The sequence below is a fragment of the Stegostoma tigrinum genome, chromosome 47 (genome assembly GCF_030684315.1).
Source record: "Stegostoma tigrinum isolate sSteTig4 chromosome 47, sSteTig4.hap1, whole genome shotgun sequence".
NCBI lineage: Eukaryota > Metazoa > Chordata > Chondrichthyes > Orectolobiformes > Stegostomatidae > Stegostoma > Stegostoma tigrinum.
Window position 1 is genome coordinate 4,887,134 of NC_081400.1, and position 14,631 is coordinate 4,901,764.

General features: G+C 53.2%; 1 protein-coding gene across 7 annotated transcripts in view; it reads left to right on the plus strand.

The window, feature by feature from the left end:
* The first annotated feature begins 1,966 nt into the window (after positions 1 to 1,966).
* selenbp1 (selenium binding protein 1) overlaps positions 1,967 to 14,631 on the plus strand; it is a 30,244-nt gene continuing 17,579 nt past the window's right edge. The window contains exons 1-4 of one of the 7 annotated variants that reach the window (XM_059643021.1): positions 1,967 to 2,065; positions 3,297 to 3,360; positions 8,370 to 8,423; positions 10,156 to 10,268. In XM_059643021.1, the coding sequence (XP_059499004.1) occupies positions 3,357 to 3,360; positions 8,370 to 8,423; positions 10,156 to 10,268 (171 nt within the window). In that variant the 5' untranslated portion in view covers positions 1,967 to 2,065; positions 3,297 to 3,356. Of the gene's footprint in view, positions 2,066 to 2,100; positions 2,119 to 2,174; positions 2,338 to 3,296; positions 3,361 to 7,705; positions 7,847 to 8,366; positions 8,424 to 10,155; positions 10,269 to 14,631 lie in introns of those variants that run through there. The other 6 variants (XM_059643017.1, XM_059643019.1, XM_059643020.1 and 3 more) reach the window with 6 other exon arrangements.

Below are 14,631 nucleotides of genomic sequence, written 5' to 3' on the forward strand. Positions count from 1 at the left end.
CTGCTCGTATAACTCCCTCCATGAATGATAACAGCACGTGATCCATTTACCTGCTGAACTACCCTGTCCCTGCCAGCCTTCTGGGATCTGTGGCTAAGCTGCCCGCTGTTTCTCTGAGCAGTCTGGTGTCCTGCCAAGCTTTCATAATGCGGTGTCGAGCTATCTAATGGACCCAGTTTCAGAAACAGTCATACACGGGCTTGCTGGCCCAACAGTGGGCGGCTCAGCGGTTAGTACCACTGACTCACAGTGCCAGGGACCCGGGTTCGATCCCAACCTCAGGCCACTGTCTGTGTGGAGTTTGCACATTCTCGCCGTGTCTGCGTGGGTTTCCACCGAGTGCTCCAGTTTCCTCCCACAGTCCACAGATGTGCAGGTTAGGGTGGATTGGCCGTGTTAAATTGTCCCGTAGTGCCCAGGGATGTGCGGGTTAGGGTGGATTGGCCGTGTTAAATTGTCCCATAGTGCCCAGGGATGTGTGGGTTAGGGTGGATTGGCCGTGCTAAATTGTCCCGTAGTGCCCAGGGATGTGCGGGTTAGGGTGGATTGGCCGTGCTAAATTGTCCCGTAGAGCCCAGGTATGTGTGGGTTAGGGTGGATTGGCCATGCTAAATTGTCCCGTAGTGCCCAGGGATGTGCGGGTTAGGGTGGATTGGCCGTGCTAAATTGTCCCGTAGTGCCCAGGGATGTGCAGGTTAGGGTGGGTTGGCCGTGCTAAATTGCCTTCTAGTGCCCAGGGATGTGCGGGTTAGGGTGGGTTGGCCGTGCTAAATTGTCCCGTAGAGCCCAGGTATGTGTGGGTTAGGGTGGATTGGCCGTGCTAAATTGTCCCGTAGTGCCCAGGGATGTGCGGGTTAGGGTGGGTTGGCCGTGCTAAATTGTCCCGTAGTGCCCAAGGATGTGTGGGTTAGGGTGGGTTGGCCGTGCTAAATTGTCCCGTAGTGCCCAGGGATGTGCGGGTTAGGATGGACTGGCCGTGCTAAATTGTCTCATAGTGCCCAGGGATGTGTGGGTTAGGGTGGGTTGGCCGTGCTAAATTGTCCCGTAGTGCCCAGGGATGTGCGGGTTAGGGTGGGTTAGCCGTGCTAAATTGTCTCATAGTGCCCAGGGATGTGTGGGTTAGGGTGGGTTGGCCATGGGAAATGCAGGGTTACAAGGAAAGAGTTGGGGTTATGAGTCTGGGTGGGATAATCTTCAGAGGAGCAATGTGGACTTGATGGGCTGAATGACCTGCTACCACATCATAGGGATTGTATCCAGCGGTTTTGCCTCCAAATTACAGAACATTCTGGAGACTGTTACTCTGATGTTCTGGCATTTGCGGCAAAGTCAGCATCAGGCAACCTTGGTTCTCTCTGATGGCTTGGCAGACACAGCTTGCTCAGAGAAAGAAAAAAGATTCTTGGGAAGTTTCCCTGTTCAATCAGTCTGATAGAGTTCACCCTGAACTCAGCATCACCCCGGGGAAAGGCACTCAACTCTCCAGCCTCAGCAGTAGTTCCACATTGAAGGTTACCATTCAGTCCATCACTTTGGTGCTGGCTCTCCAAGTGCTCAGATTACTTTGGTATCCTCCAATCCCCTCCTCCCCACTGCCGTAATCCCTATGCAAGTTTCCCTGGAAGGCCAGGCCTGCCTCAACATTATCTGACAAAGCTGGACCGTTGTTTGATACAGAATCCGCCTCAGCTCCCTGCTCTTGCATTCTATAGCCTCCTGTCCCCTCCCCTCCCCAGTTAGGAGGACGCAGTATGCTTTATTGGCTGGGCTGCCTCCTGGGTCTGCGCCTCTTCCTGCGCCGCCAATGTTGTCTCCAGGACGGAAACCGTTCCCATTTGAAGGTGGGAAGGGGCCAGGTCCCTGCAAACAACATTGATGTTCGAAATACTGATGACGCAGCTCAACCGTTGGTGGCACGAGCTTCCTGCTGTGTGTTACCCCACCCCAGCCTCACCGGAGCAGGGGGCGTCCCGAGAGTGTAGGGCCGGCCAGCTCGAGCACCCGGGGGTTGTGGGATGGAGGTGTTTCCTGCGGTAACGCTGAGTCTCTGTTCTACTGGCCAACAGTGAGGAGCTGGTCCTTCATGTTGCCTGGAGCCTCAGCAGGGACCTGCAAAGAGTTAAAACTGTTTGCGCTGACTTTAATCGTGTGCAGGGAAACCTTGCGTGCCAAAACGCTGTGTTGCAACGGCTCAGCTTCTCTTGGAGAGTGTACTTTGATCAATCAGACTGTGTGTGCGTGTGAGTGTGTGCGTGTGAGTGTGTGCGTGTGAGTGTGTGCATGCTTATTGACTCGGTCTCTCCCTGTTTGTCTCGACCAGTCTGTCCGTGCTGCCTTGTGAGTTGACATGTTTGCTCTCTGTGTCTCTATCACACTGTCTCTCAGTGTTATTCCATTGCACTGGCTTGTTCTCCCCCTCCAACACTCTCTGTTTTGCTCTGTTCTCACTCTGTTAACCTCTGCATTAGCTCTGTCTTAGTCACTGTATCTCTATCATTCTCTTCCTCTCGCTATCAGGCTATCTCTCTCTCACTCTCTTTCTCGCTCTCTATTTGTATCTCTCTCACTATCAGGTTGTCACTCTCTTTCTCTCTCTATCACACTCACTCTCTATCACTCTTTCTCTCTATCACACTCTCTCTCTATCACTCTCTCCCTCTCTCTACCACTTTCTTTCCCTCTCTGTCACCCTCCTTCTTTCTATCACTCTGTCTCTCTATCACTCACTTTCTCTATCACTCACTCTCTATTCTCTATCACTCTCTCTCTCTGTCTATCACTCTCTCTCTATCACCTACTCACTCTATCACTCACTATTTCTGTCACTCTTTCTCTCTATCACTCTTTATCACATTTTCTCTCTCTATCACTCTCTCTATCACTTTCCCACTCTCTCTCTATCACTGTTTTTCTCTCTATCGCTCACTCTCTCTATTCTCTATCACACTTTCTCTCTCTCTCACTCCCACTCTGTCACTTTCTTTCTCTATTACCCTCTCTATCACTCCCCCTCTCTATCAGTCTCCCTCTCTCTATTACTCGCTCCTTCTATCACTGTCTCTACCACTCTCTCTCTAGCACTCACTTTCTCTCTATCATTCCCTCTCTCTCTCTATCACTCTCTTTCTCTGTCACTCACTCTTTCTATTTCTATCACTCGCTCTATCACACTCTCTCTATCACTCTATCACTTGCTCTTTCTATCACTCTCTCTACCACTCTGTCACTCTCCCCCTTTCCCAGCCCTGCCCCAGCCTCACGCCACTCCCCCTGACACCTCCTTGTTTATTTTGCAGGGGAGCCAACAGGAGTAAGGCCCTGAGCCAACAGGAGTAAGGCCCCGAGCCTGGTGTGACATGGGTAAGTTGCTGTTGGTGGCAGTTCGCACAGAGCGACCATCCCCGTGCGCTTCCAGCTGTCGCCCCTGGCCTGTGCCGTAACTCCTATGGTCAGACCGAGCGTCGCCAGCAAAGGGATAGGCCCAGGTTCAGGTGGGGCAGGGGGGTGCGCGAACGGCCCACCCTGCCAGGTTGTGGGGGCTAGCACTGTGCAGATGGGCCAAATGGCCACTCTGCTTGCACCGTCATGACATGGAACTGGGGGGGGCTTTTGAGGGTCGGGGGTGGGGATTGCTAACATGGAGTTGGATGCGTTATCCTGGGTAGAAAACTCCAGAAGATTCCGGAAAAGAGAGCTTGGCAGAGAGCACCATTGCAAAGGCTTTATCAAAGCCAGAAACCTGTTACTGGGTGGGAGGGCAGGTCTGGGTGATGGCCTTTCTTATCGATCAGCGTCTTCCTTCCGAGATGGAGACACCCTGCGTTGTGTTAGCGCCTGTCCTCAGCTGCTCCTGGAACGTTTCAGGCCCAGTCCTCAGCTAGCTTTCGAAAGGACCGGCCCTGCCCTAATGCGCACAGCAAGCTCCCACAGGCAGCAATCCAGCCATATGCTGCCACCCCACCCCGCCTCACACCCCCACCACCACCACACCAACTCCCTGAGCCTACCTTCACCCAGGCGCCCAATCGCAGCTCAGGGTCGCTCATACACACAGTCAAAGTGGCCACAGTTTAAAGGCTCACTCTAAAAGATGGCAACTTTAACAGCGCCCGCTCCCTCAGCACTGACCCTTCGACAGTGCCCTCTCCCTCAGCGCTGACCTTCCGACAGCTCCCACTCCCTCAGCACTGACCCTCCGACAGCGCCCGCTCCCTCAGCACTGACCCTCCGACAGCGCCCGCTCCCTCAGCGCTGACCCTCCGACAGCGCCCGCTCCCTCAGCGCTGACCCTCCGACAGCGCCCGCTCCCTCAGCGCTGACCCTCCGACAGCGCCCGCTCCCTCAGCACTGACCCTCCGACAGCGCCCGCTCCCTCAGCACTGACCCTCCGACAGCGCCCGCTCCCTCAGCGCTGACCCTCCAACAGCGCCCGCTCCCTCAGCGCTGACCCTCTGATATTACACTACCTGCTGTTTGGTGCCCAGGCTGTTTCCTCACAGATTGGAGTCCATGTTGTGTTCAGTTTTCGGTAAGTGCAGGTTCCAACTGTAACCAAAACGTGTAAATCGGTCACTGTTCAGTTACCCACTTCCTCCACCCTCTCAGCACACACTGCAGGGTTAGGGGTTAGATTTAGGTAAGGGTTGGGGTAGGGTTAGTGTTAGCGATGGTTTAGAGTTTGGGTTAGGGGTTAAATGGGTCAGGGTTAGTATCAGGGTCTGGGTTAGGGTTCAAATTTGGGTTGGGATTAGGAATTGGATTAGGATTAGCATTGGGGTTAAGGTTGGGGTAGGGGTGAGGGTTAGGTTTCGGGTCAGAGTCAGAGTTAGGGTTAAAGGTTAGAATTAGGGTTAGGGTTAAGGCCTAGGGTTGGGGTTAAGGTTAAGGTTAGGGTTCGGGTTAGGTTTAGGATCAGGATTAGGGTCAGGGCCAGGGTTAGGTTCAGAGTTAAGGGTTACGGTCAGGACCAGGGTTAGGTTTAGGGTTAGGATTAGGGTCAGGACCAGGGTTAGGGTCAGGGCCAGGGTTAGGTTTAGGTTAGGATTAGGGTCAGGGCCAGTGTTAGGTTTAGGGTTAGTATTAGATTCAGGGCCAGGGTTAGGTTTAGGGTTAAGGGTTAGGCTTAGAGTTAAGGGTTAGGGTCAGGGCAAGTGTTGGGGTTCGGGGTTAAATGCGATAGGGTGAGAGTTAAGGGTTAGGGTCAGGTTTAGGGCAAGGAGTTAGGGTTAAGGGTCAGTGTCAGCGTTAGGGTTAGGTTTAGAGTTAAGTGTTAGGATTAGCATCACAGTTAGGATTAGGATGAGGGTTAGGGTCAGGTTTAGGGTTCAAGTTAGGGTTAGGGCTAAGGGTCAGGGTCAGTTAGGTTTAGGTTTAGAGTTAAGGGTTCGGATTCGGATCACGGTTAGCATTGGGGTGAGGGTTAAGGGTCAGGGGTCAGGGTCAGTGTTAGGGTTAGGTTTAGAGTTAAGGGTTAGGATTAGGATCACGGTTAGGATTAGGGTGAGGGTTAAAGTCAGGTTAAGGGTCAGGGTCAGTATTAGGGTTAGGGTCAGGGTAAGTGTTGGGGTTAAGTGCTTGGTTAAAAGTATGAAACCCTACTTCAGCGAAAGCAAAACCCACTCCATCTCAGTTTGGAAATTTTTAGTTGACCTCGATCTGTTTGCCTGATTGAGAGATCTCCTCTGGGTCTGTGTAACTCCTGTCCTCAAAATTTAGCCCTTTCAACCCTGGGGGACGAAGGTGGGGGTTCTGTTCTGGTGACCAAAGGCTGGCCCCCCCCTCACTTATGGTCAGTACATCAAATTCGTCTCGCCCATGATAGCAGCGCAGTGCTCCATCTCAGCCTGGGCCACCAGCAGCATGGCGCTGCACTGGAAGTGAGCTGATCCACTGCTGTCTCAATGGGCCGCAGAATTCATGCAGTGTGGAAGGAGCCTGTTTGGCCCATCGTGTCTTAATACTAGTCCTCATTGATGTGAATGAATGCCACATTTGTGCACAACATTTCGCGAACTCTCTGGTCCCACAACACCAGTTCTGGCGCTAGCTGGGTTAATCAAAGTTTTGCAGATCATCCTGCCGTAGGGAAGCCTGCACCATTCTACCAGACACGATCCATCTTCCTGACATGGTGAGTCCAAGTTGAGTTTTTTGAAGTATATCCCAGCTCCTGCTTCCAGGCCAAAGTTCCATTTGTCCACAAAATTGATTTTGGAATTGGAACAAGTGTGTTTCATATCCAAGAGAAGAAAAGGGTCCAGCTGGAGGATGTGCTCCTTCGAGAGTAAACACTCTGGAAATATTTGGTGCAGTCATGGTAACTCGGCTGCAAACAGAGACACACTGTGTTTTATGGTGTCAGACTCCAAATTCATGGACATGCACGAGTCTGTCAACATTTACACTCCCATGATCAAAGGATGAGGGCTCGCAATAAGATTTTATGGCTTATACACACTGCTGTCTCAGTCACGCACACACACACATACACACACCCTCATGCGCACACACACACATGCACACACTCATGCACATACACACACTCATGCTCACACTCACATATGCGTGTGCGCACACACACACATTATGAACTAAACACTATTTCTCTTTTGTATTCTCCCTTCTGTCCTATCTGCAACAATTGAAAAATCTTTCTCCTGCTGTTATGGTGTGCTGCCTCTGAATCATACCCTACAGTGTGGAAGCAGTCCATTCAGACCATCGGGTCCACACCGACCGTCCAGAAAGCATCCCACCTGAACCTACACTCCACCCTATCCCTGTAACTCAGCATTTCCCACAGCCAACCCCCCGCTAACCTGCACATCCCTGGGCACTACGGGACAATTTAGCACGGCCAATCCACCCTAACCCGCACATCCCTGGGCACTACAGGACAATTTAGCACGGCCAATCCACCCTAACCCGCACATCCCTGGGCACTACGGGACAATTTAGCACAGCCAATCCACCCTAACCTGTACATCCCCGGGCACTACGGGACAACATAGCACGGCCAATCCACCCTAACCCGCACATCCCTGGGCACTACTGGACAATTTAGCACGGCCAACCCACCCTAATCCGCACATCCCTGGGCACTACGGGGCAATTTAGCACGGCCAATCCACCCTAACCCGCACATCCCTGGACACTACGGGACAATTTAGCACGGCCAATCCACCCTGACCTGCACGTCTTTGGACTGTGGGAGGAAACTGGAGCACCCAGAGGAAACCCACGCAGACATGGGGAGAATGTGTAAACTCCACACAGACAGCCGCCTGAGGGCGGGATTGAACCCGGGTCCCTGGTGCCGTGAGGCTGCAGCGCTAACCGCTGAGCCACCGTGCCACCCATAAGTAGGCTTCTGATTTTAGTCACAGCCTATGCAAAATATATCATAGATGCGAAGAGATGTTCCCTCTCACTGTAGGTTCCTAATTTCATTAGTGCATGGCTTTTTTTGGGGGGATTCTCATTCCCCTGGCTACAGCTAGGCAAATCCTCCAGCCTTGTTTGAAATTCCGTCCCCAGTTTGTCATTCATAGCCAACTTTACACGACGGAGTTAGTGTGCTGCCTGCTTGTGGCACAGGCCAGGCTGACTCAGTTTCTTCCACCTGTGCCCCACGCAACACAAAACAGTCCCTCCCTGCAATGTTATTCAGGCTATGGGGAAGCCTGTAACCTGATCTCAAAATAGCCTCCGTGCCGCAGCAACAGGAAACACAGTTGCTCTGCGCTGAAGTGCAAGTGCCCCAAGAGCTCTCTTTTCATCGTCAAAATAACTGGGCCATTTCTAGCACAACGCCATAACTGATAACAGAATTTACGGTCCCGTCAACGTGAGCTGGTCTTTTCTGTGTGTCTTATGCGCGGGATGCGAACCAACGTTTTATCACCCCTCCATCCCTAACTGTCCCTCGGACCTAGGGTCTACTCGGACTGTGTCACGAGGCATTTCAGGACTCACCTCCCCCACCCATCAGGGTCTGGAGTCACGTGTAAGGCCCGGACTGGGTGAGGGCAGCAGATTTCCTCCACCCGTTAGGTGCAGGGGGTATCACCCCACGTGACAGAGGGTCTCCATGCGGTCAGCTGCGGGCTTTCGCTGAATTCGAATTCCACTGTTTGCCACAGCAGGATTTGAACGCCATTAAATCTGGGGCTTCTGGATTAACAGTCTATGTTGTTACTGATGCCTCGGCCACACAGCGACGGGCTGCCCTCTGAAACAGCCCGAAATAAAGCCCACGCTTTGGGACAATATGTGCGTGCTCTCCCCCAACAACCAACACGTCCCCCCTCTCCCTAACCTCCCCCCCACCCCATGTGAAGTCAAACCAATGCCTTATGTTCACCCAGCAGCGAAATGCGGAGCGTGCGGTCCTGGATACAGATCCCCCCGGGATGCTATGCAAGGTAAGACCATTTTGAGGGACAATTTTGGTTGGAGCCCAAAGGGGATAATTCGGAATAGAGAGGATTGACATGTTCCAACAAGAAGGAAGAGTTTCAGAGAAAGACAGAGCCCTTGGGGTAGTTAGAGAAATTAGAGAGAGTATCACTTTTGAAGGATGGGACTGAATACAAAGGCGATTTTTTTTAACATGCATTCACGGGCTGAGAGCATCACTGGCCAGGCAGCATTTATCGCTCGATCCCTAATTGCCCAGGGGGCAGTTCAGACTTAACCACATTGCTGTGTAGTCTGGAGTCACATGTAGGCCCAGGCCAGGTAAGGATGGCAGTTCCCTTTCCTAAAGGACATTAGTGAACCAGATGGGGTTTTCCAACAATTGGCAGTGGATTCGCGGTCATCGTTAGATTCTTAATTCCAGATTTTTTTTTATTGAGTTCAAATTCCACCGTCTGCCGTGGGTGGGATTCCAACCTGGGTCCCCAGAGTGTTGTCTTGATTATCATTCCAGTGATAACACCACATGGCCATCACCTCCCCTGATAATTCATAAAGTGAGTGATGATAGACAGTGAGAGAAAGCTGGTGATAAACGGTTAAAACTGACTGGCTAGTGATGTTAGATCGCATGGGATTCAGGGAGAACTAGCTATGTGGATACAGAGCTGGCTCAAAGGTAGAAGACAGAGGGTGGTGGTGGAGGGATGGTTTTCGGATTGGAGACCTGTGATCAGCGTGATGTGCCACAAGGAGCGGTGCTAGGTCCACAACGTTTTCTCATTTATATAAGATGATTCGGATGTGAACACAGGAGGTATGGTTAGTGAGTTTGCAGATGACACTAAAATTGGAGCTTGTCGTGGGCAGCGAAGAGGTTTACCTCAGAGTACAATGGGATCTAGATCAGATGGACCAGTGGGTCCAGGCCTTTAATTTTGGGGAAAGGCAAATCTGGGCAGGACTTATACACTTAATGACAAGCTCCTGGGAGAGTGTTGCTGAACAGAGACTTTGGGGGGGTGGGGGGGGCAGGTACACAGTTTCCTGAAAGTGGAGTTGCAGGTAGACAGGGCGGTGAGGAAGGTGTTCGGTACGCTTCCCTTTATGGGTCAGTGCGTTGAGTAGAGGGAGTTGGGAGGGCCATGTTGGGGCTGTACAGGACATTGGTTCGGGCCACTTTGGGAATCCTGTGTTCAATCCCGGTCTCCCTGCTACAGGAAGGATGTTGTGAAAGGGTCAGAAAAGATTTACAGGAATGTTGGAGGGTTTGAGCTACAGGGAGAGGCTGGGGCTGTTTTCCCCGGAGTGTCCAGGCTGAGGGGGGGACCTTATAGAGGTTTATAAACCCATGAGGGGCATGGGTAGGGGGGATAGACAGGGTCTTTTCCCCCAGGGGTAGGGGGAGTCCAAAAACTAGAGGGGCATAGGTTTAAGGTGAGAGGGGAAAGGGACCTGAGGGGCAACTTTTTCACACAGAGGGTGGTGCGTGTGTGGAAGGAGGAAGTGGGTGGGGGCTGGTACAGTTACAGCATTTAAAAGGCATCGGGATGGGGACATGGATAGGAAGGGTTTAGAGGGATAGGGGGGCAAATGCTGGCAAATAGCACTAGATGAATTTAGGATACCTGGGTCGGCACGGACATCTCGGGCCAAAGGGTCTGTTTCCATGCTGCACAGCTCTATGATTTGATGAAAAGTTGGGTAACTGATCATTCTGTAAATCTACACACACAGGCAATAAGGAGGAGATAGTCTATGTGCCCTGCATCTACAGGAATACAGCCATTTGCAAACCGGACTACCTAGCCACAATCGATGTTAACCCCAAGTCGCAAACCTATTGCCAGGTACGTTCGCCCATGGCAGAGTGTACAGCTGCCAATCAAGGCCACTGGATAGACTATGCCCCAGGAGTGGGGGCTTAACGTGCCAAGTGAGAAGCAGGGCATGTGGCGAAGTGGTGGGGGAGGGGGGGAGGCGGGGCGGTGCAGAACGTTAGACAGAGCCAGGCCACTCAGGAGGGGAAGGCTAGGAAGACCCCTGCGACATTTCGAGCCATCTCGCCAACAGCTTGCACCGAAGGGCTGGCGGCTGGCCAACAGTCTGGCGTTTCCTCAGCCAATGAGAGTGCCAGGTTGAGGCAGGAAGGCGTTCCTTTGATTGCAGAGCATGATCCCAGGGGGTGGGCCAGGATAAAGGGCTTCTCCGAAACCTTTCCGAATGACCCAGGATCTGATTGTTTTCTTCCTGGCGAGGCTTCGTCCAATCATAAAGCACACTCCGCTCACCACCCCCACCCCCACCCCCCGGGGCGATCAAAATCACATGTAATGGACACAGAGATGAAGCCGACCACTCACACAGAGGGAAAGGTACTGGGGAAGCACAGTCCATTAGAACCACAGGGCAGGATGCAACCAGGTGCCCCTTTTCCTTCCCATGGCCTTTCCTGGTCTCTGACCTCTTCAAAACCAGAAAGCACCAGGGAATTGGTTTGAGGGGTCAGGCTGGCACATTACTTCACCAGTTAGACACAACACTTCAAAGAAACTGGGTCGCAAGAATAGTTATCTTTCAGAGAGAAAGTCTCTTCTGCAGCTTGGAAGCCACTTTCTCTGTATCGTTCTAACACTCTACCAGGAGTGGCACGGTGATTTCAGTGGTCAGTGCCAGCCCCATGGCCCAGGGACCTGGGTTCGATTCCATCCTCAGGGTGAATGTGTCTGCATGGAGTTTGCACGTTCTCCCCATGTTTACGTGGGTTTCCTCTGGGTGCTCTGGTTTCCTCCCACAGTCCAAAGATGTGTGGGTTAGGGTGGATTGGCCATGGGAAATTGTCCCATGGTGCCCAGGGGTGTGCGGGTTAGGGGGGAATCGCTATGTTAAATTGTCCTGTAGTTCCCAGAGGTGAGCGGGTTCGGGTGGAATGGCTGTGTTAAATTGTCCTGTAGTTCACAGGGGTGTGCGGGTAAGGGTGGGTTGGCCGTGCTAAATTGTCCCGTAGTGCCCAGGGATGTGCGGGTAAGGGCGGGTTGGCCGTGCTAAGTTGTCCCGTAGTGCCCAGGGATGTGCGGGTTAGGGTGGATTGGCCGTGCTATGTTGTCCCGTAGTGCCCAGGGATGTGCGGGTTAGGGTGGATTGGCCGTGATAAATTGTCCCGTAGTGCCCAGGGATGTGCAGGTTAGGGTGGAATGGCTGTGTTAAATTGTCCCGTAGTGCCCAGGGATGTGCGGGTTAGGGTGGGATTGGCCGTGCTAAATTGTCCCGTAGTGCCCAGGGATGTGCGGGTTAGGGTGGAATGGCCGTGCTAAATTGCCCCGTAGTGCCCAGGGATGTGCGGGTTAGGGTGGATTGGCCGTGCTAAATTGCCCCGTAGTGCCCAGGGATGTGCGGGTTAGGGTGGATTGGCCGTGTTAAATTGTCCCGTAGTGCCCAGGGATGTGCGGGTTAGGGTGGATTGACCGAGCTAAATTGTCCCCTAGTGCCCAGGGATGTGCGGGTTAGGGTGGATTGGCCATGCTAAATTGTCCCGTAGTGCCCAGGGATGTGCAGGTTAGGGTGGATTGGCCGTGCTAAATTGTCCTGTAGTGCCCAGGGATGTGCGGGTTAGGGTGCATTGGCCGTGCTAAATTGTCCCATAGTGCCCACGGATGTGTGGGTTAGGGTGGATTGGCCGTGCTAAATTGTCCCGTAGTGCCCAGGGATGTGCGGGTTAGAGTGGATTGGCCGTGCTAAATTGTTCTGTAGTGCCCAGGGATGTGTGGGTTAGGGTGGATTGGCCGTGCTAAATTGTCCTGTAGTGCCCAGGGATGTGCGGGTTAAGGTGGATTGGCCGTGCTAAATTGTCCCGTAGTGCCCAGGGATGCGCGGGTTTGGGTGGATTGGCCGTGCTAAATTGTCCCGTAGTGCCCAGGGATGCGCTGGTTTGGGTGGATTGGCCGTGCTAAATTGTCCCGTAGTGCCCAGGGATGCGCGGGTTTGGGTGGATTGGCCGTGCTAAATTGTCCCGTAGTGCCCAGGGATGCGCTGGTTTGGGTGGATTGGCCGTGCTAAATTGTCCCGTAGTGCCCAGGGATGTGCGGGTTTGGGTGGATTGGCCGTGCTAAATTGTCCCGTAGTGCCCAGGGATGCGCGGGTTTGGGTGGATTGGCCGTGGGAAATACATGGTCACAGGTAGAGGGCTGGGTCTGGGTGGGATGCTCTTTGGAGGGTCAGTGTGGGCTCCATGGACCTGCTTCCACACTTGTAGGGATTCTACTCTCTGCTTGCCAGCCCCAGCAGCCAATCAGAGAGCCGTCGCCATGCTGACGGCCAGTCCGTATTGCACAAACCAATCAGCAACCTGTTGGGGGGCAGTTCTCAATCTGTAAACCGAATCACAGGGCAACAGCATCTCAGACATCCTCAAGCTGAGCAGCAGTGTAAACACAACTCACAATGAGATCTTTAAAGGTGCAGGAAGACCTTCTCCAGTTTAAAACAGTCCCAATACAAAGCAAAGAAAAATGAAACAAAATGTGTCTTAAAGAGCACAGTTTTCCTCCCCGGGTAGAAATTGGTGTGATCATCTGAAATTTGGCTTCTTGCATTGAAGGTCCAGATTGTAAGAGGAAGGGGTTTCTCTCCCTCAACCTTATCCAGCCCCCACGCATCTGGAGAGGGTCACACTCTCTCAACTTCCTGAGAGATGAAGTAGCTGTTCATTTCTGTCTTCAATCAGAAGGTTTGGAAAAGGCGAAGTTTGCCAAAATTGCCCACAAGGACGGTAGGTAAACAAGGTCCCACAAAACACCCCGTTTCCATCGAGTCCTGTGTGATCGCTGGTTTACACAGCTCTCAGCACCACAGTCATATATACACTGTAATTATCCCGAACAAAACGCAAAAGAAGATGTTCCCTTGGATACTAATTGGGAGCTGCAGAACAACACTACACAAAGAACAGCATGGCTAACCGGGACTGTTAGATGTGGGGGGTGGGACAGTGTAGAGGGAGCTTTACTCTGTACCTAACCCCATGCTGTCCCCGTCCTGGGTGTGTGTGATGGGGGGGACAGTGTAGAGAAAGCTTTACTCTGCATCGAACCACATGCTGTCCCTGTGCCTGGGAGTATTTGATGTGGTGGGGGGTGGTGGTGTAGAAGGCAGCACACACTGGGGGAGAGAGAGGGGGCAGAGAGAGAGAGAGGGAGTTGGGGGGAGAGAGAGAGAGAGAGAGAGAGAGAGAGAGAGAGAGAGAGAGAGATGGAGTGGGAGAAAGACAGTGAGGGTCTGACAGATAGAAAGATGGAGGCAGACAGTTAGAGAGAGAGACAGAAACAGACAGAGTTGGAGTGAAAAAGAGAGATAGGAGAGAAAGTGGGAGAGAGGGTAACACGAGTGAGTGAAGACTGACAGGGAGGTAGCTGGAGAGAGCGAGAGAGAGAGGAGAGAGAGAGAGAGAGACAGACAATGGGGTAGACAGAGAGAGAGAGAGTGAGGCAGAGGGAGACGCAGCGAGAGGAAAGCCAGGGGGAGGGTTTCGGAGAGGTTCCCTAAACTGTGGGCCGCCCCCACCCACATCAGCTGAAGGTACAGCCACATGTGATGGGAGTCGGAAAGACCGGCACCAGACAGGGGTGACAGAGATAGGGAGGGGGTGTAGGGGGATGGAGGGGGTGACAGAGATAGGGAGGGGGTGTAGGGGGATGGAGGGGGTGACAGAGATAGGGAGGGGGTGTAGGGGGATGGAGGGGGTGACAGAGATAGGGAGGGGGTGTAGGGGGCTGTAGGGGGTGACAGAGATAGGGAGGGGGTGTAGGGGGATGGAGGGGGTGACAGAGATAGGGAGGGGGTGTAGGGGGATGGAGGGGGTGACAGAGATAGGGAGGGGTGTAAGGGGCTGGAGGGGGTGACAGAGATAGGGAGGGGGAGTAGGGGGCTGGAGGGGGTGACAGAGATAGGGAGTGGGAGTAGGGGGCTGCAGAGGGTGACAGAGATAGGGAGGGGGTGTAGGAGGCTGGAGGGGGTGACAGAGATAGGGAGGGGGTGCAGGAGGATGGAGGGGGTGACAGAGATAGGGAGGGGGTGTTGTGGGCTGGAGGGGGTGACAGAGATAGGGAGGGGGTGTAGGGGTGACAGAGATAGGGAGGGGGTGTAGGGGTCTGGACGGGGTGACTGAGATAGGGAGGGGGAGTAGGGGGCTGGAGAGGGTGACAGAGATAGGGAGGG